General features: G+C 44.2%; 1 protein-coding gene and 1 long non-coding RNA gene across 7 annotated transcripts in view; one reads left to right on the top strand and one right to left on the bottom strand.

Annotated features, from left to right (window-relative positions):
- Positions 1–25,251, top strand: part of VOPP1 (VOPP1 WW domain binding protein) — a 103,118-nt gene that overhangs the window by 35,258 nt on the left and 42,609 nt on the right. For 4 of the 5 annotated variants that reach the window (XM_089917900.1, XM_089917901.1, XM_089917902.1 and 1 more), the window contains exon 2: positions 3,481–3,539. The exons of the other annotated variant lie outside the window; for it this stretch is intronic. In XM_089917900.1, the coding sequence (XP_089774026.1) occupies positions 3,481–3,539 (59 nt within the window). The remainder of the gene's footprint in view (positions 1–3,480; positions 3,540–25,251) is intronic. 5 annotated transcript variants of the gene reach the window in all.
- On the bottom strand, positions 943–15,831 carry LOC149748469 (uncharacterized). 2 transcript variants are annotated; one of them, XR_016394432.1, is made up of 3 exons: positions 15,439–15,831; positions 4,481–4,659; positions 943–2,845 (listed from the first exon to the last, which is right to left on the bottom strand). It is a non-coding gene; the product is annotated as an uncharacterized LOC149748469 (long non-coding RNA). The 2 variants fall into 2 exon arrangements; XR_016394431.1 differs by lacking the exon at positions 15,439–15,831 and having other exon boundaries at positions 4,481–12,990.

Raw genomic sequence — 25,251 nt, forward strand, 5'->3', positions numbered from 1 at the left:
AAAATGTAAGGTATTACATATTTGGAATCTTGGTTCTCGAGAGGTTCGGAAGCCTGGCTTCTGCTTCAATGATAGATGACTGCGGGAAGAATGAGCCTTGGAAGTCATTTGTTCTAGAGAATGGAGAAAGCTGGCTTCAGGGTGCGCATTTCGGGATAGAGTTGCTAACGGTGGCTGTGGCATTTAGTCAGCTACACCCCGGTCTGGCATTTAGATATGTGCGGTCTCAGTTACCTCATAAAGCCGTCTTATACATTCAGCAGGGAGGAGAGTCTGTCCTGTTTTATTTATTTTTTATTTTTTTATAACATCTTTATTGGAGTATAATTGCTTTACAGTGGTGTGTTAGTTTCTGCTTTATAACAAAGTGAATCAGCTGTACATATACATATATCCCCATATCTCCTCCCTCTTGCGTCTCCTTCCCACCCGCCCTATCCCACCCCTCTAGGTGGTCACAAAGCACCGATCTGTCCTGTTTTAGAAGTAAGGAAGCTGAGATCCGGACTAACTGGCGACATGGCTGGTGAGTGGCAGTCAGGATTGGAACCCAGTTTTCTAGGCTTTAACCCATCCTTCCTCTATCGGGTGGATTCATCTGGGCCCCTGTGCCGTGGAACCTGGCACAGTGCTTCTGTCTGCTTTTCCCCATGCTGCCATCTGCCTGCCTGTGGGGTTGCCTCTGACAGCCCAGCATTGTTGGGCAGTATTCTGGAAAGCCCCGCCTCACTCATCCTTTACAAACTCCCATTTTGACCACATCTGCAAAGTTCCAGCTGTCTGGCTCCGCCCTGAATCCTGGTGTTTATGCTGATTTGGAAATTGCAATCGGTAGGCTAACTGTGGCTCTGCTGGTGGACTTTCACTTGGCAGGAACTGGCTCTTCATCCTGGGTGGTTTCCAGCAGGAATCTCCCTGTGCACTTCCTACCTGTGGAACCTCATCTCCATTTTTAGCACGAGGCCTCTCGGATGCTGTGCAAACCGACTTTGACACCGGTGTGCAGTTAACCAGAGTTTACTGGAGGAGAGGCTCAGCAATGGAAAGGATCAGAGCTCCCCAGTCCTCATTCACTGTTTTTCAGTTGATTCATGAAATGTGACTTGCGTTCTTCCTATTCTCCAGCTCTAAAATGATATAATAATGTGTTAACTTTTGTGAGGTACCATATATACGTGTTGCTACGGTATCGACATTCCTTACAGGAAAGCTGTTGTAAAAAGTCCAGCGTCCAAAAGTAGTGAAGACGTTGCCTGGATATTAGCAAATTTCAAGAACTTAACTTCTAGGCAGCTCAGTTTAAAAGGGATTTTTCTCTTCTCAGGAAATATGGCCGCAACATTTTCTTAAGAGAATCTCTAATAAAGGAACAAACGGGGTTCATACTTTAAAAACTGGTCTTACTTGAGTGGCTTAGTGAAAAATGGTGAAAGGTTATCAGCAAAAAACTGAGAAAGAGTAACAAACAAGCACCAGTGGAGTTACTGGATACCCCAGCAAACGCTGGGAAGAGACTGGGAGGTCTGAGCGCGAGTGGGTGGAGCTAGTGGCATCTGAGGGCCCAGGAGGAGAGGGTGTTCTTGTAAGTTTCATGTGAGCATTAATCCCAGCTCCCTCCATGTGGTCACTCCTGGCAAAGGGGTGGCCTGTGTAGGAGCTCCGTGATGGCACTTAGGGAATCTCTTTGGGCCGGGGAGAGTGGATTTAAAAAAAAATCTTGGTCCATTACCCTGAGTCTCCATTGAGATGCCTTTTGGGGTGGCCAGGGCAGCAGGAAGGGAGGTTTTGTTTTTTTTTTTAATTTTATTTATTTACTTTTGGCTGCGTTGGGTCTTCCTTGCGGTGCGCGGGCTTCTCACTGCGGTGGCTTCTCTTGTTGCAGAGCACGGGCACTAGGCACATGGGCTCTAGAGCGCAGGTTCAGAAGTTGTGGTGCACGGGCTTAGTTGTTCCGCGGCATGTGGGATCTTCCCGGACCAGGGCTCAGAACCCGTGTCCCCTGCATTGGCAGGCGGATTCTTAACCACTGTGCCACCAGGGAAGTCCAACACATAATATTTGAACTCACCTCTCCCTTGGCATTCTGCAACAGATTTGGGGTCTGTTTCTGAACTTCTACAGCTGTCAGGCAGACTGAGGCAGGAGGGCATCACCATACTCCCGCAGGGGTAGGCGCTGGACGAGACAGTTCGTCCCTGCCTTGCCCAAAGAAAGCTTTGTTTTCACTGTGCCTTTTCCTGCTGGTAGGGACTGATGAACGTGGATCATGGAGGTAGGAAGTTGTGTATTTTTAAAGTGATGGCATGAGTGGATTAATTTTAGAAGAGCCTTTCTCAGCTAGGTCAGAGCGTTTCTGCTTGGAGCGCTCACAGTTGGTGCAACTGGCTTCCTCTTACTTGTCAGGTGTTTGAGATACTGAAGCCTCCAGGGTGGCATCGCACCTGCTCTGCCCTGCCGTCCCCTCCAGAAAGTTCAGCATCAACTTCCTTGGAAAACACAGGGAAGTCTCTCCTTGTCCCCCTCTTCCGTCTTTCTCCTCCCTGGGAATGATCAAGGGCAGGGCCCCCGCGGATGCGTCAGGTCAGTTCTGCCTCACGGAGTCTGGCAGACATGGGTGCCCACTGGGGAATCAACGACTTGAATATGGCTTTTGGAAGACAGTGGACCCTTGAACAACGTAGGTTTGAACTGCATGGATCCACTTATACCTGAATTGTTTTCCGTGGTAAATACGACAGCACTACACCAGTGGGGACGGAGGGCTGACCAGAGTTCTACGCGAATTTTCAACTGTGTGGACAGTGGGTGTCCCGAACGTCCGCGCTGTTCGAGGGTCAGCTGTATTCTGAAATATAAAGGTCTAGAAATGTTAAGACTCTGGGAAATGTCTTTCAAAACCAAAAATTGGGGGAAATCTTTGTAATAATTTACTTCTATCATTCTTTAGATATTTGAAGTATCATACCATGTGAATTTTTAAGAATGGATTGTTTTTAATCTGCATTTTTAATGAATTATTCATCCCAATTTATTTATTTATTTATTTGGCTGGGCTGGGTCTTAGCTGTGGCACACAGGATCTTCGTTGCAGCCTGCTGGGTTTTTAGTTGCGATATGCGAACTCTTACTTGCGGCATGTGGGATCTAGTTCCCCGACCAGGGATCGAACCCAGGACCCGTGCATTGGGAGCACAGAATCTTAGCCACTGGACCACCAGGGAAGTCCCCCCACCCCTTGTATTTAGAGCTATGAAAAGCTAGCACAATTATAGGGAAATAGATGTTTCCCTCTCTTTTAAAAAATTTGAAGAAATAACAAGTCATGTTGGGGGTGGATCTCCCTCTAGTTCATCGTCCCCCCAACCCCTGCTTCTCACACTTTAAGCTGCATTCACTCATCCTTCCTTGTTTCTTTTCATGGGATCTTCTCAACAATATGCAAACTACTTTTCACTGACAAAGCTTTTCTTCTATTTCCAGTGCACAGAGGCCAAAAAGCATTGCTGGTATTTTGAAGGACTCTATCCAACCTATTATATGTAAGTATTTGCACTTATCTGTTGGTTTGATTCTGTGGTCACATCTTTCTCTGGGAATTATTTCTTTCATAGGTCACAGGACTGGTTATGGGATGGGGCATGCCCAGCCTCACGAGGCCTCCACCCCTGGTTTCACCTGCCTCCACCCCACAGTGAGCAGGCGACCTCCCTAAGGATAATCTCCCTGCCCAGACCAGCTGCTCTGAGGACAGCTTGGAATTCTGGGTGCTCTGTTCTGTGAGGCATGTTAGCTTGTACATGATTGGTCACAAAGGGCAAAATGTCTGAACAAGGCCAGAGTTATGCTGGTTTATACAAATCTTCCTAGGCAAAGGGAGCAAAGGTAGTGGGAAAGAATTTTGAACTTGAGCAGGACAGGACAAAGTACTTAGCTCAGCTGCTGTGACTGTGTGTGTGAGAGAGAGAGAGAGAGAGAGAGAGAGAGAGGGAGAGAGAGAGACGACAGTGATCACAAGGGTCACCCAGCCTGGCCCCTCCCCAGGCAGGTGCAGTCAGCCTTGTATGGTTCTTGGTTCGGGGCAGGTTATGCCTCTTCCTGTGCCCTCAGCACCTGCCAATATTACTCTTATTAAAGCATTGCCATATTTTCTCCCTATTGTTTTTCTGTATTTTTAATATCTGCTGTGTTAGCCACTAGCTCTGCTGAGCCACCTGCCTAGGTGGCCAGATTAACTCTCTAGATTATTAATTATTATTTTTGATAGTGTTTTGAAGTTCTGTGAGTTTTGAGTGGAATGAGCCAAATTAATTTTTCCCAGAAACTCTTGTATTGAATTTTGTGAAACATGAGAAATTTCAGTAATGCATATAATTGTGTTATAGAAGAAACACTCTCTTTTCTAGTATATAGGGAGATTGGACAGGAAATACTACACAAAGAGGATTAGTTCTTAATTGGCCAAGATGTATGTTTTTCTTACCTGGCATTCTTGGGGAGTTTTTAATCTCAGAGAGACCAGTGTAGGTGGGGAAGGTTGCTGGGCTGTGAATGGGGACGAAGCACAGGGAAATGGGCAGTTTTCCAGCCTTGGCTTCATATCAACAAGCAGGAGTCCTTACTGCCCTACATGGTGGGAGTCCTGGCAGAAATCCTCTGCAACTGCAAAAAGACAAAATCCACTTGGAAGGTAAAGCAGCAGCAAAAGGGCTTCGGTTCTAATTACAGAGTTGTCAGGTTGAAGAAAAATGGTTGTGGGATAACAGAGAGATGAAAAACTTGGTTCTTAGTACAATGGGTTTTCCCTGGGAAGCTTTAGTTCTTGATTCAACTTCCTACGCAGGTGTGGCAGGTGTGAATCAACCGTGTCTTCTTTTGCGCTCTTTCTCCAGCTGTAGATCAGCTGATGAACCATTTCCTGGTTTTTCAGAGGTTGGTAGTCAGAGGTCCTTGCTGTTCTTGTACTTACTTGCTCGTTTGTTCCTTTATACGTTTATTGATTCACTACATATTTTGAAAGTGTTTTTGCATCGACAGAAAATACAGAGACAAACCCTGTTTTGTCACTCAGACCTGCTGGTTTGGATTCCTTTCACCTCTCTTCTCTGCTGATGGTGAGGGGAAGGGTCCTAAAAATTAAAAAGTAAAGTCACTCTGCTTTTAGAGTACTGAAGCTCAGTATAAAAGTAACAACAGGTGACATTCATTGAGCACTTAGTGTAGGCTAGGCAGTTTTACGTCCCTTACATGAATTTATGTCACTTAATCCCCTAGCCATTCCTCTCCTCTCTGTTCCCACTGCCTCCACCTGAGTCCATGCCTCTGTCAGTGTTACTGAGCTATAATTGGCATATAACGTTGTATAGGTTTAAGGTATATAACGTGATGATTTGATACACTTATATATTACAAAATGATTACCACAATAGCGTTAGCTAACACCTACATCACATCACATAATTACATTCTTTTGGTGATGAGAACATTTAACATGTACTCTTTTAGTAACTTTAAAGTATATAATAAAGTATTATTAACTATAATCACCATGCTGTACATTCGAGCCCCAGAACTACTTATTTATCTTATAACTGGAAGTTTGTACTCCTTAACACGTCTCCTCATTCCACGCCCCCTGCCCCAGTCCCTGGTAACCACCATTCTACCCTCTTTTTCTTTTTAATAAATTTATTTTAAGCCCGGCAGGTGGATTCTTAACCACTGTGCCACCAGGGAAGTCCTACCCTCTTTTTCTAAGAGTTCTGTTTTTTAGATTCCACATGTAAGTGAGATCATAACGATTTATCTTTCTCTGTCTTACTTCGCTTAGCATAATGCCCTCAAAGTCCATCTATGTTGTTGCAAATGGCAGGATTTCCCTCCTTCTCAGGACTGAATAAAATTCCATTGTGCATATATGTACCAGATCGTCTTTATACATTCATCCATCGACAGACAGGTTGTTTCCATGTCTTGGCTATTGTGAATGATGCTAAAATGACCCATAGGATTGCACATACCTCTTTGAGATCTTGTTTCCATTTCCTTTGCATATACACCCAGAAGTAGAATTGGCAGCTCTATTTTTAATTTTTTACTGTTCTCCATAGTGGCTGTACCAATTTACATTCCTACCAACGTGCACAGGGTTCACATTTTTTCCACACCGACACTTATCTTGTCTTTTTGATGATAGCCATTCTAACAGGTGTGAGGTGATACCTCTGTGTGGTTTTGGTTTGCATTTCCCTGTTGATTCATGATGATTGAGCACATTTTCATGTACCTGTTGGCTATCTCTGTGTCTTCTTTGGAAAATGATCTGTTCAGTTCCTCTGCCCATTTTTTAATTGGATTATTTGGTTTTTTTGCTGTTGAATTTTATGGGTTCCTTGTATGTTTTAGATATTAACCCCTTATCTTATATATGGTTTGCAAATATTTTCTTCCATTCAGTAGACTGCCTTTTCATTTTGTTGAGTGTTTCTTCTGCTGAACAGAAGTTTTTTAGTTTGATGTAGTCCCTTTTGTTTTTTGTGTTTTTATTGTTTGTGCTTTTGGTGTCATGTCCAAAGTCATTGCCAAGACCAGTGTTGAGCAGTTTCTTCCCTACAGTTTCTTCTAGGAGTTTTAGATCCATTTCAAGTTAATTTTTGTGAGTGGTGTAAGATAAGGGTTCAATTTCATTTTTCTGCATGTGTTTCTTCAGTTTTCCCAGTGCTATTTGTCAAAGAGACTATCTTTCCCCATTGGATGCTTTTGGCTCTCGTGTTAAATATTAGTTGACCATTTATGCTAGGGTTTATTTCTGGGCTTTTTATTCTGTTCCATTGGTTAGTGTGTCTATATTCATGTCAGTACCAAACTGTTTTATTACTGTAGCTTTGTTGTATAATCTGAAGTCAGGGAGTGTGATACCTCCAGCTTAGTTCTTTTCAGGGTTGCTTTGGCTATTCAAGGTCTTTTGTGATTCCATACAAATTTTAGGATTGTTTTTTCTATTTCTGTAAAAATGCCATTGGAATTTTGATAGGAATTCCAGTGATGCTCTAGATGACTTTATAATGGATCTCCTTTCATTCTCTTCTCCCATCAAGTTCTCACTTCTTTCTAAATTACTGAAAATTTTGTGTCACTCTCTTACTTAAAAACATCAGGAACAAAGTTCAAATCCTTAGCCAACTGTAAACAGGTTTCCATGATACGTGGCTGGTTTTATCTTCTTTATTGTGAGTCCCATGAAGGCAAGGCCCACAGCTTTAGTTTAAAAATTTTCTTATTTGTCTTTTTTTTTAAATTGAAGTAAAGTTTATTTACAATGTTGTGTTAGTTTCAGGTGTACAGCAAAGTGACTCAGTTATATATATATATATATATATATATATATATATATATATAAAGAATATATATTCTTATCAGATTCTTTTCCATTATAGGTTATTACAAGGTATTGAATATAGTTCCCTGTACAACAGTAGGTCCTTGCTGTTTATCTATTTTATCTAGTAGTTGTGCCTGTTAATCCCAAACTCCTAATTTATCCTTCCCCCCTTCCCCCTTTGGTAGCCATAAGTTTGTTCTCTATGTCTGTGAGTATATTTCTGTTTTGTATTAATGAGCTTATGTAAGTTCATTTGTATCATTTTTTAGATTCCACATATAAGTGATGTCATGTGATATTTGTCTTTCTCTGTCTGGTTTACTTCACTTAGTATGATCATCTCTAGGTCCATCCATGTTGCTGCAAATGGCATTATTTCATTCTTTTAAAAAAATTTTTGTTGAAGTATAGCTGATTTACAATGTTGTGTTAATTTCTGCTATACAGCAAAGTGATTCAGTTATACATATATATATTCCTTTTCATATTCTTTTCCATTATGGTTTATCACAAGATACTGAATGTAGTTCCCTGTGCTATATGGTAGGACCTTGTTGTTTACCTATCCTGTATATTATAGCATGTGCTAATCCCAAACTCCCAACCCTTCCCTCCCCCACCCCTCCCCTTAGCAACCACAAGTCTGTTCTCTATGTCTGTTTCTGTTTTGTAGATATGTTCATTTGTGTTGTGTTTTAGATTCCACACATAAATGATATATGGTATTTGTCTTTTTCTGTCTGACTTACTTCACTTAGTATGATAATCTCCAGGTCCATTCATGTTGCTGCAAATGGCATTATTTCATTCTTTTTTATGGCTGAGTAATAATTCATTGTATATATGCACCACATCTTCCTTATCCATTCATCTGGTGATAGACATTTAGGTTGCTTCCATGTCTTAGCTACTGTACATACTGCTGCACTGAACACTGGGGTGCATGTTTGAATTAGAGCTTTTGTCTTTTCCAGATACATGCCCAGGAGTGGGATTGCAGGATCATATGGTAGCTCTATTTTTAGATTTTTAAGGAACCTCCACACTGTTCTCCATAGTGGCTGCACCAGTTTACATTTCCACCAACAGTGGAGGAGGGTTCCCTTTTCTCCACAACCTCTCCAGCATTTGTTGTTTGTACACTTTCTGATGATGGCCATCTTGACTGGTGTGAGTTGGCACTTCATTGTAGTTTTAATTTGCATTTCTCTAATAATTAGCAATGTTGAGCTTCTTTTCATGTCCCTATTAGGGCCCACAACTTTTAAATGAACTCTCAATGCCTAGGACAGTGCCTGGCACACAGGGGACATCCCTGAATGTTAAGTGGATTTGAGTGGATGCTTTTCCATCCAGTCACCACCACTGGTCAGCATTGGCTCTGCTGGTTCCTCTCAGGCATTTCCTTGTTCTCTGCCGGGCAGGGTCCTAAGTTCCTCCTTCCTAGTTGGCTCTGATATAGCATCTTAGAGAGTTTTCACACAGCGTTGTGTGTCCATTGAGGGCTTCTGAGATTGGGCCTTGATGTGTGCATCTGTTTGGCCTCAGTGTGTGGCATAGTACATGGCACAGTGTATGGCACTCGATGCTTGTCTTCACGTTTGCAGTTTGTTTACTACCAGCTTGTTTTGCCCTGATTTCATTTCCCATATTCTGGAACCTTGTACTTAAATAGATTTTTAAGTTTTCTGGGGTCCAGAAGATCAGGGGTCAAATATTTGCTCTATTACTTTTTTACAAAACTGAGATGAAACGTACCACAAAAAAAGAAAATTACAGGCCAATATCACTGATGAACATAGGTGCAAAAATCCTTGACAAAATACAAGCATACTTAATCCAACAGTACATTAAAAGGATCATACACTGGGTTCAAGATGGCGGAGTAAAAGGACGTGCTCGCACTCCCTCTTGTAGCAACACCAGAATTACAACTAACTGCTGAACAGTCATCGACAGGAAGACACTGGAACTCAGCAAAAAGGATACCCCACATCCAAAAACAAAGGAGTAGCCACAATGAGACACCAGTAGGAGGGGCGCAATCACAATAAAATCAAATCCCATAACTGCTGGGTGGGTGACTCACAAACTGGAGAACACTTATACCACAGAAGTCCACCCACTGGAGTGAAGGTTCTGAGCCCCACGTCAGGCTTCCCAACCTCGGGGCCTGGCAATGGGAGGAGGAATTCCTAGAGAATCAGACTTTGAAGGCTAGTGGGATTTGATTGCAAGATTTCGACAGGACTGGGGGAAACAGAGACTCCACTCTTGGAGGGCACACACAAAGTAGTGTGCGCCTCGGGACCCAGGGGAAGGAGCAGTGACCCCATAGGAGACTGAACCAGACCTACCTGCTAGTGTTGGAGGGTCTCCTGCAGAGGCGGGGTATGGCTGTGTGTCACCCTGAGGACAAGGACACTGGCAGCAGAAGTTCTGGGAAGTACTCCTTGGCGTGAGCCCTCCCAGATTCCACCATTAGCCCCACCAAAGAGCCCAGGTAGGCTCCAGTGTTGGGTTGCCTCAGGCCAAAAAACCAACAGGGAGGGAACTCAGCCCCACCCATCAGCAGACAAGTGGATTAAAGTTTTACTTAGCTCTGCCCACCAAAGCAACAGCCAGCTCTACCCACCACCAGTCCCTCCCATCAGGTAACTTGCGCAAGCCTCTTAGATAGCCTCATCCACCACAGGGCAGACAGCAGAAGCAAGAAGAACTACAATCCTGCAGCCTGTGGAACAAAAACCACATTCACAGAAAGATAGACAAGATGAAAAGTCAGAGGGCTATGTACCAGATGAAGGAACAAGATAAAACCCCAGAAAAACAATGAAATGAAGTGAAGATAGGCAACCTTCCAGAAAAAGAATTCAGAATAATGATAGTGAAGGTGATCCAGGACCTCGGAAAAAGAATGGAGGCAAAGATCGAGAAGATGGAAGAAATGTTTAACAAAGACCTAGAAGAATTAAAGAACAAACAAACAGAGATGAACAACACAATAACTGAAATGAAAACTACACTAGAAGGAATCAATAGCAGAATAACTGAGGCAGAAGAACGGATAAGTGCCCTGGAAGACAGAATAGTGGAATTCACTGCTGCAGAGCAGAATAAAGAAAAAAGAATGAAAAGAAATAAAGACAGCCTAAGAGACCTCTGGGACAACATTAAACGCAACAACATTCACATTATAGGGGTCCCAAAAGGAGAAGAGAGAGAGAGAAAGGACCCGAGAAAATATTTGAAGAGATTATAGTCGAAAACTTCCCTAACATGGGAAAGGAAATAGCCACCCAAGTCCAGGAAGTACAGAGTCCCATACAGGATGAACCCAGGGAGAAACACGCTGAGACACGTAGTAATCAAATTGGCAAAAATTAAAGACAAAGAAAAATTATTGAAAGCAACAAGGGAAAAATGACAAATAACATACAAGGGAACTCCCATAAGGTTAACAGCTGATTACTCAGCAGAAACTCTACAAGCCAGAAGGGAGGGGCATGATATATTTAAAGTGATGAAAGGAAAGAACCTACAACCAAGATTACTCTACCCAGCAAGGATATCATTCAGATTCGATGGAGAAATCAAAAGCTTTACAGACAAGCAAAAGCTGAGAGAATTCAGCACCACCAAACCAGCTCTACAACAAATGCTAAAGGAACTTCTCTAAGTGGGAAACACAAGAGAAGAAAAGGACCTACAAAAACAAACCCACAACAATTAAGAAAATCGTAATAGGAACAAACATATTGATAATTATTTTAAATGTGAATGGATTAAATGCTCCAACCAAAAGACACAGGCTTGCTGAATGGATACAAAAACAAGACCCATATATATGCTGTCTACAGGAGACCCACTTCAGAGCTAGGGACACATTCAGACTGAAAGTGAGGAGATGGAAAAAGATATTCCATGCAAATGGATATCAAAAGAAAGCTGGAGTAGCAATACTTATATCAGATAAAATAGACTTTAAAATAAAGAATGTTACAAGAGACAAGGAAGGACACTACATAATGATCAAGGGATCACTCCAAGAAGAAGATATAACAATTATAAATATATATACACCCAACATAGGAGCACCTCAATATATAAGGCAACTGCTAACAGCTCTAAAAGAGGAAATTGACAGTAACACAATAATAGTGGGGGACTTTAACACCTCACTTACACCAAAGGACAGATCATCCAAACAGAAAATTAATAAGGAAACACAAGCTTTAAATGACACAATAAACCAGACGGATTTAGTTGATATTTATAGGACATTCCATCCAAAAACCGCAGATTACACTTTCTTCTCAAGTGCACATGGAACATTCTCCAGGATAGATCACATCTTGGGTCACAAATCAAGCCTCAGTAAATTTAAGAAAATTGAAATCATATCAAGCATCTTTTGTGACCACAACGCTATGAGATTAGAAATCAGTTACAGGGAAAAAAACGTAAAAAGCACAAACACATGGAGGCTAAACAATACGTTACTAAATAACCAAGAGATCACTGAAGAAATCAAAGAGGAAATCAAAAAATACCTAGAGACAAATGACAATGAAAACACAACGATCCAAAACCTATGGGATGCAGCAAAAGCAGTTCTAAGAGGGAAGTTTGTAGCTATACAAACCTACCTCAAGAAACAAGAAAAATCTCAAATAAACAATCTAACATTACACCTAAAGGAACTAGAGAAAGAAGAACAAACAAAACCCAAAGTTAGTAGAAGGAAAAAAATCATAAAGATCAGAGCAGAAATAAATGAATTAGAAACAAAGAAAACAATGGCAAAGATCAATAAAACTAAAAGCTGGTTCTTTGAGAAGATAAACAAAATTGATAAACCGTTAGCCAGACTCATCAAGAGGGAGAGGACTCAAATCAATAAAATTACAAATGAAAAAGGAGAAATCACAACTGACACTGCATAAATACAAAGGATTATAAGAGATTACTACAAACAACTCTATGCCAATAAAATGGACAACCTGGAAGAAATGGACAAATTCTTAGAAAGGTATAACCTTCCAAGACTGAACCAGGAAGAAATAGAAAATATGAACAGACCAATCACAAGTAATGAAATTCAAACTGTGATTAAAAATCTTCCAACAAACTAAAGTCCAGGACCAGATGGCTTCACAGGTGAATTCTATCAAACATTTAGAGAAGAGCTAACACCCATCCTTCTCAAGCTCTTCCAAAAAATTGCAGAGGAAGGAAAACTCCCAAACTCATTCTATGAGGCCATCACCACCCTAAAACCAAAACCAGACCAAGATACTACTAAAAAAGAAAATTACAGACCAATATCACTGATGAATATAGATGCAAAAATCCTCAACATAATATTAGCAAACGAAATCCAACAACACATTAAAAGGATCATACACCATGATGAAGTGGGATTAATCCCAGGGATGCAAGGATTCTTCAATATATGCAAATCAATCAATGTGATACACCATATTAACAAATTGAAGAAGAAAAACCATATGATCATCTCAATAGATGCAGAAAAAGCTTTTGACAAAATTCAACACCCATTTATGATAAAAACTCTCCAGAAAGTGGGCATAGAGGGAACCTACCTCAACATAATAAAAGCCCTGTATGACAAACCCATAGCAAACATCATTCTCAATGGTGAAAAACTGAAAGCATTTCCTCTAAGATCAGGAACAAGACAAGGATGTCCACTCTCGCCACTATTATTCAACATAGTTTTGGAAGTCCTAGTCACAGCAATCAGAGAAGAAAAAGAAATAAAAGGAATCCAAATTGGAAAAGAAGAAGTAAAACTGTCACTGTTTGCAGATGACATGATACTATACATAGAGAATCCTAAAGATGCCACCAGAAAATTACTAGAGCTAATCAATGAATTTGGTAAAGTTGCAGGATACAAAATTAATGCACAGAAATCTTTTGCATTCCTAAACACTAATGATGAAAAATCTAAAAGAGAAATTAAGGAAACACTCCCATTTACCATTGCAACAAAAAGAATAAAATACCTAGGAATAAACCTACCTAGGAAGACAAAAGACCTATATGCAGAAAACTATAAGACACTGTTGAAAGAAATTAAAGATGATACCAACAGATGGCGAGATATTCCATGTTCTTGGATTGGAAGAATCAACATTGTTAAAATGACTCTACTACCCAAAGCAATCTACAGATTCAATGCAATCCCTATCAAATTACCAATGGCATTTTTTTTTTATAGAACTAGAACAAAAAAATCTTAAAATTTGTATGGAGACACAAAAAACCCCGAATAGCCAAATCAGTCTTGAGGGGAAAAAATGGAGTTGGAGGAATCAGACTCCCTGACTTCAGACTATACTACAAAGCTACAGCAATCAAGACAATATGGTACTGGCACAGAAACAGAAATATAGATCAATGGAACAGGATAGAAAGCCCAGAGATAAACCCACACACCTATGGTCAACTAATCTATTCAAAGGAGGCAAGGATATACAATGGAGAAAAGACAGTCTCTTCAATAAGTGGTGCTGGGAAAACTGGACAGCTACGTGTAAAAGAATGAAATTAGAATACTCCCCAACACCATTCACAAAAATAAACTCAAAATGGATTAGAGACCTAAATGTAAGACTGGACACTATGAAACTCTTAGAGGAAAACATAGGAAGAACACTCTTCGACATAAATCATAGCAGGATCTTTTTTGATCCACCTCCTAGAGTAATGGAAATAAAAACAAAAATAAACAAATGGGACCTAATGAAACTTTAAAAGCTTTTGCAAAGCAAAGGAAACTACAAGGAAGACGAAAAGATAACCCTCAGAATGGGAAAAAATATTTGCAAATAAATCAACGGACAAAGGATTAATCTCCAAAATATATAAACAGCTCATGATGCTCAATATTAAAAAAACAAACAACCCAATCAAAACATGGGCAGAAGACCTAAATAGGCATTTCTCCAAAGAGGACATACAGATGGCCAAGAAGCACATGAAAAGCTGCTCAACATCACTAATTATTAGAGAAATGCAAATCAAAACTACAATGAAGTATCACCTCACACCAGTTAGAATGGGCATCATCAGAAAATCTACAAACAACAAATGCTAGACAGGGTGTGGAGAAAAGGGAGCCCTCCCACACTGTTGCTGGGAATGTAAATTGGTGCAGCCACTGTGGAGAACAGTATGGAGGTTCTTTAAAAACTAAAAATAAAACTACAACATTATCCTGCAACCCTACGTCTGGGCATATACCCAGAAAAGATGACAACTCTAATTTAAAAGATACATGCACCCCAATGTTCGTTGCAGCATTACTTACAATAGCTAAGACATGGAACCAACCTAAATGACCATCAACAGAGGAATGGATAAAGGAGATGTGGCATATATATACACACACCACATATATAATGGAATATTACTCAGCCATAAAAAAGAATGAAATTATGCTATTTGTGGCAACATGGATGGACCTGGAGATTATCATACTAAGTGAAGTAAGCCAGACAGAGAAAGACAAGTATCATATGATATCACTTATATGTGGAATCTAAAAAAAAGATACACCTGAACTTATATACAAAACAGAAATAGACCCACAGACTTAGAAAACAAACTTATGGTTACCAAAAGGGGAAGGTAGGGGGAGGGATAAATTAGGAGTTTGGGACTATCATACACACACTGCTATATATAAACTAGATAAACAACAGGGACCTACTTTATAGCACAGGCAACTCTACTCAATATTTTACAATAACCTATAAGGGAAAAGAATCTGAAAAAGAATATATATCTATTTATATATGTGTGTGTATATATATGTGTGTGTGTATGTGTATATATATATATATATATACACATACACACACACATATATGCATAACAATTACTTTGCTGTCCACCTGAAACACAACATTGTAAATCAACTATACTTCAATTAAAAAAAAAACAGGTGAAATTTACATCACAGAATTAACCATTTTGAAGTGAACAGCGCGGTGGCATATAGTATAGTCATAGTGTTGTGAGGTCACTACCTTTGTCCAGTTCCAGACGTTTCCATCACTGCTCCATCATTTCCTAGCCCTTTGACCTTCCTCAGTTAGCTTCCTCGTGAACTGTGAACATGAGTGTTGGCCTTCTGGGTTGTAGTCCAGGGCCTGTGCATGGTCAGCACGGAAATCATATGCAGATGTATACACACCCAAGCGTAGCTTGCATCTGTGCTGTGTATGCACACAAGGTTGGTTCTTACACAAACCGACCTTGCCACCTGCCTCCACCCTTGAGGCGTGTTGGTGTCCTGACACACCCACGGGCTCAGTGTGCTGCTGGCAGAAGAGCTGCTTTTTACCATCCGCTCCATTTAGCATGTGAAAACTCGTCTCCCTGCTTTCCATCAAGCTGGGGCAATGGAGTGCTTATATCCAAGGGGAGTCAGGAGCAGTGAGTTAGATGTATTCTACTCTGTCCCAGCTTTCGTTGCTCAAGGATCGATTTGCTGCAGGCTAGATACCAGCCGCAGACCGATCACAACCTAGGCTAGAAGCACTTGCGCCTGTGTGTCGTTCCCGGAAGCCAACCCCATCGTGGTTTCTGTGGACGTGGCACAGATGGTGGTGCAGGTAAAGGAGACTCGCTTACAGCCCAAGCTTGCCCTTGCTGGGGGCCCGGGCATCAAGGTCCAGCACTGTGGTCTGCATGGCACACCAGACCTGCCTCTGGACACACGTCCGGTGCCACGTGCTTACTGCTCGAGGAGCCGGATGCTACACCTCCTTCATTCAATCCCCCAATGCCTGTTGAGTGTCTGCCACATGCCGGCTGTTGGGGTCCGGTGGTGCAGGTCAGGGGTGGTGCTGTGCCCCAGGGAGCTGGGACACAATAATGTGTGACCGACCAGTTAATATTTTGAAGCACCTTTAACATTAAATTGAAAAATCATGAGTTATGACAGATCTCATTTAACAAATATATTCCTGGTATATTCTACCTTCAATTTCTTCTGGGCAAAGTGCTTTGTGTAAGATTCTCCTAGATAGATAATTCCTGAAAGATATGTTGACTCAAGATGGTATTTTTATTCTGTTTGAGGGTTTCCCCCTGTGGAAAAACATGTTACAAACAACACCTCTGTTTTGTGCTTATAACTTACCATGGAGCACACTGGGGAGAGAACATGCAGGTCACACACTTGTTTTACAGATTTTACTCTTGCTTTTGAAATCTAATTTCATTTGACTCACCAAAAGTCCCAGAAGTAGACACTCCTTCTGCTTCCTTTGTCTGTCTTCATGTTCCTGAATTTCATTCTAGCATTGTAGTCATCAAGCTACTAGAGGCTAATTTTTTAAAAAAGATAATTAGGTTTCCACTGTAGCTACCTGGACGTGTAAAATGACTCTCCCCTGATTGGTTTGTTGATCCAAACTGTATCTCTGTCTGCCCTCTCCCTTCATCAAGGTTTTTGATTTCTTTAATTTGTTCATTTATGGAATATGTATATGTACAAGCAAAATGTATTTTCATTTTTGAAGAAAAAGTCCCTTTGGAATCTGAACAGAGAAGCAACACATATTTCAACCCTCTTTCCTATGATTTTTTTCTTTCCATCTGTCCTTCACTACCTTTCTTTCCTATCTACAGGCTGAGCTTTCAAAAGTTTTTTTTTTTTTTTTTGCGGTACGCGGGCCTCTCACTGTTGTGGCCTCTCCCGTTGCGGAGCACAGGCTCCAGACACGCAGGCTCAGCGGCCATGGCTCACGGGCCCAGCCGCTCTGCGGCATGTGGGACCCTCCCGGACCGGGGCATGAACCCGTGTCCCCTGCATCGGCAGGCGGACTCTCAACCACTGCGCCACCAAGGAAGCCCTCAAAAGCTTTTAATTAAAATGTACCTTTTTTTGTTTTTTGGTTGTGTTGGGTCTTCATTGCTGTGCACGGGCTTTCTCTAGTTGCGGCGAGTGGAGGCTACTCTTCCTTGCGGTGCGTGGGCTTCTCATTGCAGTGGCTTCTCTTGTTGCAGAGCACAGGCTCTAGGCGTGCAGGCTTCAGTAGTTGCAGCATGGGGGCTCAGTAGTTTTGGCTTATGGGCTCAGTAGTTGTGGCTCGCAGGCTGTAGAGTGCAGGCTTCAGTAGTTGTGGCTCGTGGGCTCAGTAGTTGTGGCTCATGGGTTCCAGAGTGCAGGCTTCAGTAGCTGTGGCTTGCAGGCTGTAGAGTGCAGGCTTCAGTAGTTGTGGCATGCGGGCTCAGTAGTTGCGGCTCGTGGGCTCTAGAGCACAGGCTCAGTAGTTGTGGCGCACAGGCTTAGTTGTTCCACAGCATGTGGGATCTTCCCGGACCAGGGCTCAAACCCGTGTCCCCTGCATTGGCAGGCAGATTCCCTGCACCACCAGGGAAGTCCTAAAATGTACGTTTTTTGTGCGTTCGTTCTGGGCTTACTGGATACGTCCTCTTAGCAACAGTGTGATTTAAAAATAGCAGGGGGGTCACGTGGCCTCACCAGTCCCGTCCCTTTGCTTTCATTCTCGACTTGAGTTGTTCTTGGGCCAAGGACTTGCTCATTCAGCCCCTCTGTCTGCTGCAGGGGCGGGCGAGGTGAGCAGATGGGGACGGGCCTGCTGAGGAGTCCTTGCCGCTGGCCGCGCAGGGCTACACACGTCTGTAGGGCCTGGCTTCCTTCCTGTGTGTTCAGAGTCCAGAGGGCACTGCAGACCAAGGTGGCAGTTGTCAGGGAAGAGTCCCAGTGCAGTGTCACATCCTGGGGCACTTCGATGCCCTGGTGGCTGGCGGGAGCGCCTGTCCTGCTGGGAGGTGCACCCAGGGCTCCGCTCCTGCGTGTGCAGGCACGGGGCACGGGGCTGGCTGTGCTTCAGCTGCTCTCGCCAGCAGACCCCTTGGCCTCTACGCCTTGGTTCTTGGGGTCCCGTGGCTGTGGTCATGGTCACTACCACATTCAGTTTCTGAGAGGGTAGATACTGCCCTGCGCGTCCCTAGCATCTATAATTATCACTGATCTTTGCAGTTTCCTGGTGGCTTGGAGAGGGTCAGTGGGTCTGTGTCCAGAGGTGACCAGATGGGACCCCTGACTTTAGATGTGGGCACTGCTGCCCCAGAGAGAGGCAGGAGGGCTGGGCGAACCCGTCTCACTGTGGGGTACGCTCCTGGTGATTCTGGGAGGGCCCTTCCGCTTGTCTCCAGTGTCCAGAGGGGCCCTGGTGGACCACCACGGCCACAGTCAACCCCCTTGTGGGCAGAGGGGGCCTCTCAGATCAGGAGCAGTGTCTCTCTGTCGATGAGAAATGTCACACTTTCTGCTGAGATCTGTAGCCCCGAGGCTCGCTTGCCCACAGCCGCCGTCCACGGAAGGATGTGAGTGTCCAAGGGCAGAGGTGGGAGGCAGAACCAGGTGGAAGGTGGAGGGTGCTGAGTCTGTGTCGGCCGCTTGGACTCGTGTGAGTCTCCAAGTATGGGGCCCAGGGACCTCAGGGCCTTCTCCGAAGTTCACGGTGGTGGAAGGACGTCAGTGCCCTGGCGCACCCGCCAGCACTCACTGGGAGCCACCCATGCTTCCGTGTCTCCCTCAGACCAAGACAGAGCAGAGCGTGTCCCTGAGTTTTCCCAGACTGTAGCTGAGGTGGAGCCCTCCACGGCGGCGAGGAAATTGTCCGGGAATTAATCGTAATACAAAGACTAAGAATAACAACAGCTGACATTCATTGAGTGCTTATGGCACGCAGTGGACTTTTCTGAGCACGCTACGTGTATACTCTTCCGAGAGCTTTTGAGGGTGGCCCCTCTCTCCTCCCCTTCCTTCTTTTCCCTCCGTTTCAGCTGAGGGACCTGTGTCCTTCTCGTCCTTTGGTACCACGCTCCATCCTCGGACTTACTGTTGCTGAAATAAAACATCCATTGTTTCCTCCCTAGACTGGGGGTTCGTTGAGGGCACGAGTTCTATCTTCTGTGCTGACACACTGTCAGGCACATGGAAAGCACTCGGTACTCATTTAGTAACTCACACGTGGTGGCCTGGAGCAGGGTCGGGGAAGGAAAGAGTGACTCACTGTCATTCTTCAGTGATGGAAATTGTTTTAGGGACCTAATGTCAAGAGACCTCTAGCCCTGCTCTGCCATTAGGTTGCTCTGTGATCTCGATGAAATCTCCTAACCTTTCTGGGCCCCAACTTCCTGGGCTATATAATCTCCAAGGTCTTACACTGCTTAATTCTATGACATCCTCTGGCTGGCTGTGCAGAATAATTTAGAGCATAGAGAACAAACAGTGAACGACCAAGCAGGCTTATGTGTTGTAGCAGAGACAAGGGTACAGATAAGAGATGGATTTTAGCGCATTAAGGGTCCAACCTTGCTTGCCAAGTACAAAGCAATCACCTAACATTTCCTTTCTAAGCAGTGAGTCATCTTTCTTCTGCAGGCCTTAGTATTGACACAACAGTGGGGAGGAGATGTTAATCACACAGTCAGATGGTGGAATGGATCTGGGAGCCTGTGACCACTCCCTGCTCCAGACTGTGAGGTTCCTGAGACGTCTTATTAGGTGCTGAACTGGGCCTTCGTGGCAGTCAGGTACATGGATGCTTACTTAAACCATGACTGTTTTCATTTGATTTTAAACAAGCCAGAGAAAGCTGGTGATTTAGATGTGCCTGTTTCCTGTTCGTTATGAATGGAATTGGATCTGGTAATTCCTTCCAGAAAATTGAGGGTAAGTTAGAAATGGGTTGGGTCTTCTTAACTAGACACCAGTGATTTAAAAACAAGATGAACCAGTGGCTCTCTGTAGAGCTGACCAGTGGGAAAGGACCCAAAGGGGGTCCTTGATTTACCTATATTCTCCTGGAATGCTAAGGAAACCTTAAGACCCTCCCTACCTAGTTTTACAAATGAAGTAATTGACCGCAGGAGATGCTAAGCACCCACCTGGGCCCACAGTGTCTTCAGGGGTCTTATTGTCTGACTGGGTCACACCTCTGGCCGCCACGTGGATGGAACAGAGCTGCAGGGCATTTGGGTCCTGGGTGTTGTGTTTGCACACTTATTCTAGTTTCTGGTTCAGCTCTAAGTACCACTGAAGGAGAGAATGTGGGGACGCTTGTCTTAATCATCTCCACTGAGACTTGAGGGAATCCCCAACTGCCCAGCTCAAGGGAGAGAGTGAAAGGGAACAGATGGTTGGAAAGCACTTTGGTCAGACATATAAAAGGAAGATAGGATGCATGAAACAGTGAGGACACACATCAGGGTCATGCACTGATGACCCTGGTGTGTGCTTTGTTGAGTACCTGTTACGTGCACAGCACCGCTACGGGGGAGGGAGGGAGCGTGTACCAACCCTGGGAGTAGAGACACAGAGGCAGGCCTCAGGCCCACCTCCTGCAGCTCTAGGAAGGGCTGTTCCTTCCAGCACTGCCCTCCTCTGGCTATCGGTTTCGACCAGGCCATTCTCAGGCCCTGTGCCCAAGTTTCCCATTGGAGTGTTGGAGCTTCTTTCAAAGTACTCCCATTACCCTGGTTTATCGTGTCTTTCTTTCTGGGTTCATTTCTCGGCTGTGAATAATTAATGGTGTGAATGGGTGAAGTGTTTGCAGGTGTCAGATCAAGATCCCAGATTCAGGCTTTGCAGAGCCCGCATCCAGCTAGGAGGTCGGTGCCAAGGTCAGTTCAGGGGCCCTGCGACACAAGGTCCCCCCGAGCAGTAGCAGGCTGTGTTGTGACCTGGGCCCGGTGCCCTGCGCCCTCTGTGCCCAGCTCCCCAGCAGCTTGGGGAGCCTGAGGTGTGTGCAGGGTGGGGCAGGGGAGGGGGGGCTTCAGCTGGTGAAGCAGCTGAGCACAGCCTTTGGAAGCAGCCTGGGGAGGGGGAGGTGTCTGGTCTGGGGACAGATACTCTAAAGAAGAATTTTTCTCCTCCCTCACTCCTTGTTGTTGGGCTTCTCATTGAAGACTGCTGGTGTAAGTTGGGGGCGTTTTCGTGTCCTTAGAACAGGGAGAAAGGTTTCACCGTCATCCCCCTTTCAGATCACTAGACCCCTGTTGTGGTCTGAATATTTGTGTCCCGCCCAAATTCACATGTGGAGTCCTAACCCCCAAAGGTGATAGTATTAGGAAGTAAGGACTTTGGGAGGAGCTGAGGTCCTGAGGGTGGAGCCTTTGTAAATGGGATTCGTGCTCTTGTAAAAGAGCCTCCAGAGGGCTCCCTTGCGCCATCCACCATGTGAGGACACAGGCTGTGAACCGGAAGGGGGCCCTCACCAAAACACGACCATGAACTTGATCTTGGACCTCCCAGCCCCCAGAACTGTGAGAAGTTTGTAAGCCACCCAGTCGGTGGTATTTTGTTATAGCAGCCGGAACAGACTAAGACAGCCTCTAAAATGTCATGTTTCTCTATATATTCTGTAACTGGATTTTTTTCCCTTAACTATAGATTATAAATCTTCTTCTAAATCAGTATACAAAGCAACCTCATTGTTTTTCTTAATGACAGAGTGTTCCCTGGGGAGGTACCATAGTTCATTTACACATTCCATTATAATCATTGTACGTTCAGGTAGTGCCACTTTTGTTTTGTTTTTACTACTGGAGGTCTGCATATCCTTACCTGTTATTCCAGAATTTGAGACAGTGATCATAAACAAATTCTTTAATAATTGGTAGCAGGAATGGATTTGGACAACCCGAGGCTTTTAAAATTCTTTTTAGAATTCCATTTAGTAGGATGTGCTGAAATATAAACTGAGGCATATTAAAGTTTTCAAGAGTTTATCTGAGGAAACATCAGCTCACATCGGGCAGTGATGAGCGTTCCACCGCCAGAAGCCAGGGGCGAGGTGTTTATAGAGAATCGAACAAGGAAGTGATTTGCTTGGCTACAGTTTAAGAGATTGCCTAGTCTGGGAAAGTCCTGTTGGCTGTCGGTCATTGGTTTCCTTCCCAACGTGAGGCATTCACAGGAATCCACTCTGCCTTAGGTTTCAGTTTGCTTCCAAAGGCAACACAACTGTCAGAGCCCCCTCAGGCTAACGGCCTTCTTGTTTGAGAACTTTAACAGATGTTTTGTGTATTGCAGTGCAGGTTTCTGCTGGTAATGTTATATAGCACGTGGTTACATATCTTATAATTCATGAATCCAGACAGTTCTCAGTCTCCACATATCTGGTCTCCGGAGCTTGGAGAAAGGATTCTGATACGTCCCCGTAGTCACTAAACACCTTCCTACACGTACTAGAACTCATCTTGTTGTGAGATGGATTTGCAGAAATAGAATTGCTGAAGCAAAGGTTATGCTTGTTTCGTATTTTAATAAATGCTGTTAGGTTCCCAAACGTTGTCATGATATAATCGGCCATCAGGGTGTGAGAGCGGCTGCTTTCGACCGTCCTCAGCACCACCGGGTGTAACACCGTGATCAGAGGACACTTTGTACTCTGGGCTCTTGTTAGTTATGTGTTGTCTCATCCTAGGGAGTCTCCTCCTGCTGCGACATCCCTTCCGCTGAAGGCAAACACATATGATGTGCTGGGAACCATGGTAGGCACCTGGGCTATACATAGAGGAATGAGATAGGATTGCTCTTGAGCTCATGGTCTGGTGGCGGATCTATAGATGCCTTTAACGGTGAACAAATATTGTACGTGGTCAGAGCTGGAGACCCAGCAAAGGGAGGATCCTGGCCTGGCGGGGAGGACGAGGGGATGGTGCTGAGAAAGACCTCACGGAGCTGATCTGTGACGGCTGACGAGCAGTTTCAGAGGCTCTAGTGAGAGTGTATTTGGGGCAGCACAAGGCTGGAGTGTAGGCTGCCCTGCCTACGGCAGGGGCTGAGATGAATAAGGAGGGGGAGGGGCCTTGAATGTCCTTCTGAGGAGCTGAGACTTCCTTCCGCACAAAGCAAGGCAAGAGCACCAGCTTGGCCTCTCAGAAGGCTGCTGGCACAGCACTGGGCTGGGAGGTGGAGACTGGAGCTAAGGAGGTTGCTGTGTAGTAAGGGCACAGTGTGGAGGGTCTCTTTCAGTGAAGATGGGCTGAGAGACCAGTCGGTGGGCTCCAGTGTATCTCAGAAGCATCAGTGTGGGGCTGAAGAGTGATCTCTGCTTGGCACAGTGAGAGAGTGTGCAGAGGACGGGTTCAGCGAGGGGTTTCGCAGAACGGGGAGAGGGGGGTGGTGAGTTGAAGTTCCTGCAGAGCATCCAGGCAGTGGGGCTTTGCTTCTGCAGCTCAGGAGGGTCCACGGACAGAATGTAGATTTGAGAGTTCTGAGCAGGTAAGGAAAGTTAAACCAACTCAAGTAAAAGTCAAGCTGAGAAAGTCAGCCGGGTGTCAGCCTGAATCCAGGTTTCTAGATTTTTGAGCTAATGGGGACTGGAGTCTGTCTGCTTTCCAGAGCTCATGGCCACACTCATCATGCCATTTATATTTGCCTTGCTTGTGTTATTTCAGTGAAATGCAACCTAGTATCAGGTTTCAATTCTATAAGATCACAGGAGGACTTCTGTTTTTCATGTTCAGTATTACCTCACTGACCAGCGTTTATTTTTTAACTTGAGGGTTAATCAAACCCAAGCTATAGAAGGATAAGTTTCTTGTTTTCCAGGTTAGAGTTGAATAGAACCGATATTAAATGATCAGCAGTTTACTGAAAGGAGGAAGGGGAGAAACCTCTACCCCAGAAACACAAGGGCAGAGTTTCAAAATCTGGAGCCAGCGAAGGTCAGCAGTCATGGGAAAGCGTCTAGGCCATCTTTCCTCGTCCGCTCACTCAGCTCCGGGGGCAGCTGGGCTTGGAGGCAGCAGCTGTTCAAGGGTTAAAATGGCAAGGAAATGAGCACTTTCTAACCCATTTGGTCTGTTAATTTTAGGGCTTATAATAAGCACTTATAATACTTTCTCCGTGGAAGAAGTAGAGTGGAATTTCCCTATGTAAATCCCATAAGCCACCCTAAGTACGAGCAATTTTGGTTTATTCCAGTTTGAGATGTTTTCTGGTAAAAGATGTGTCTCTGGAGGAATGACTCCCAGGGCACCTGTCCTCCCAACCCCCAAAGGCTCAAGATCAGGTCTCATCAGAGCCACTGTGGTCCTCTCTTTAGAGCACATAGATATGTGACTTTGCCATGGAGTGTTAAAAGGTCATCAAACTCTAACCATCTGTTTCCACAGACGGGCACATCCCCGCCTGTTAGGGAAATCAAGTCAGACTGGAAGGAAAATATTCAGACCTATGAATTGTCAGCTGAGATTGACAGAAAGAACCGTCAGTTCATCCTCAGATCTGTGAAGTTTTTGACTTGACAGCCAGACACGTATAAGGTCTAAAACCTGTGATTGGAGAGATGAAAGTTCTTTTTTTTTAAATTTTATTTATTTAATATATTTATTTTTGGCTACGTTGGGTCTTTGTTGCTGCGCACGGGCTTTCTCTAGTTGCGGTGAGCGGGGGCTACTCACTTTCTCTAGTTGCGGTGAGCGGTGAGTGGGCTTCTCATTGCAGTGGCTTCTCTTGTTGCGGAGCATGGGCTCTAGGCGCATGGCCTTCAGTAGTTGTGGCACGTGGGCTCAGTAGTTGTGGCTCACTGGCTCTAGAGTGCAGGCTCGGTAGTTGTGGCGTATGGGCCTAGTTGCTCCGTGGCACGTGGGATCTTCCCGGACAGGGCTCGAACCCGTGTCCCCTGCATTGGCAGGCGGATTCTTAACCACTGCGCCACCAGGGAAGCCCGAAAGTTCTTTTGAAATGACTTTTTCTCACAGATATTCAATATTGAAACTTATGAGAATATGTCTATTACCTCTTGTGTGATGATGGTGTCACGGGTTTGTGTGGGTCCAAACTCAAC

This window comes from Delphinapterus leucas, chromosome 9 (assembly GCF_059928025.1).
Source record: "Delphinapterus leucas isolate spDelLeu-1000000601 "Yukka" chromosome 9, BTC_Dleu_Yukka2, whole genome shotgun sequence".
Lineage (NCBI taxonomy): Eukaryota > Metazoa > Chordata > Mammalia > Artiodactyla > Monodontidae > Delphinapterus > Delphinapterus leucas.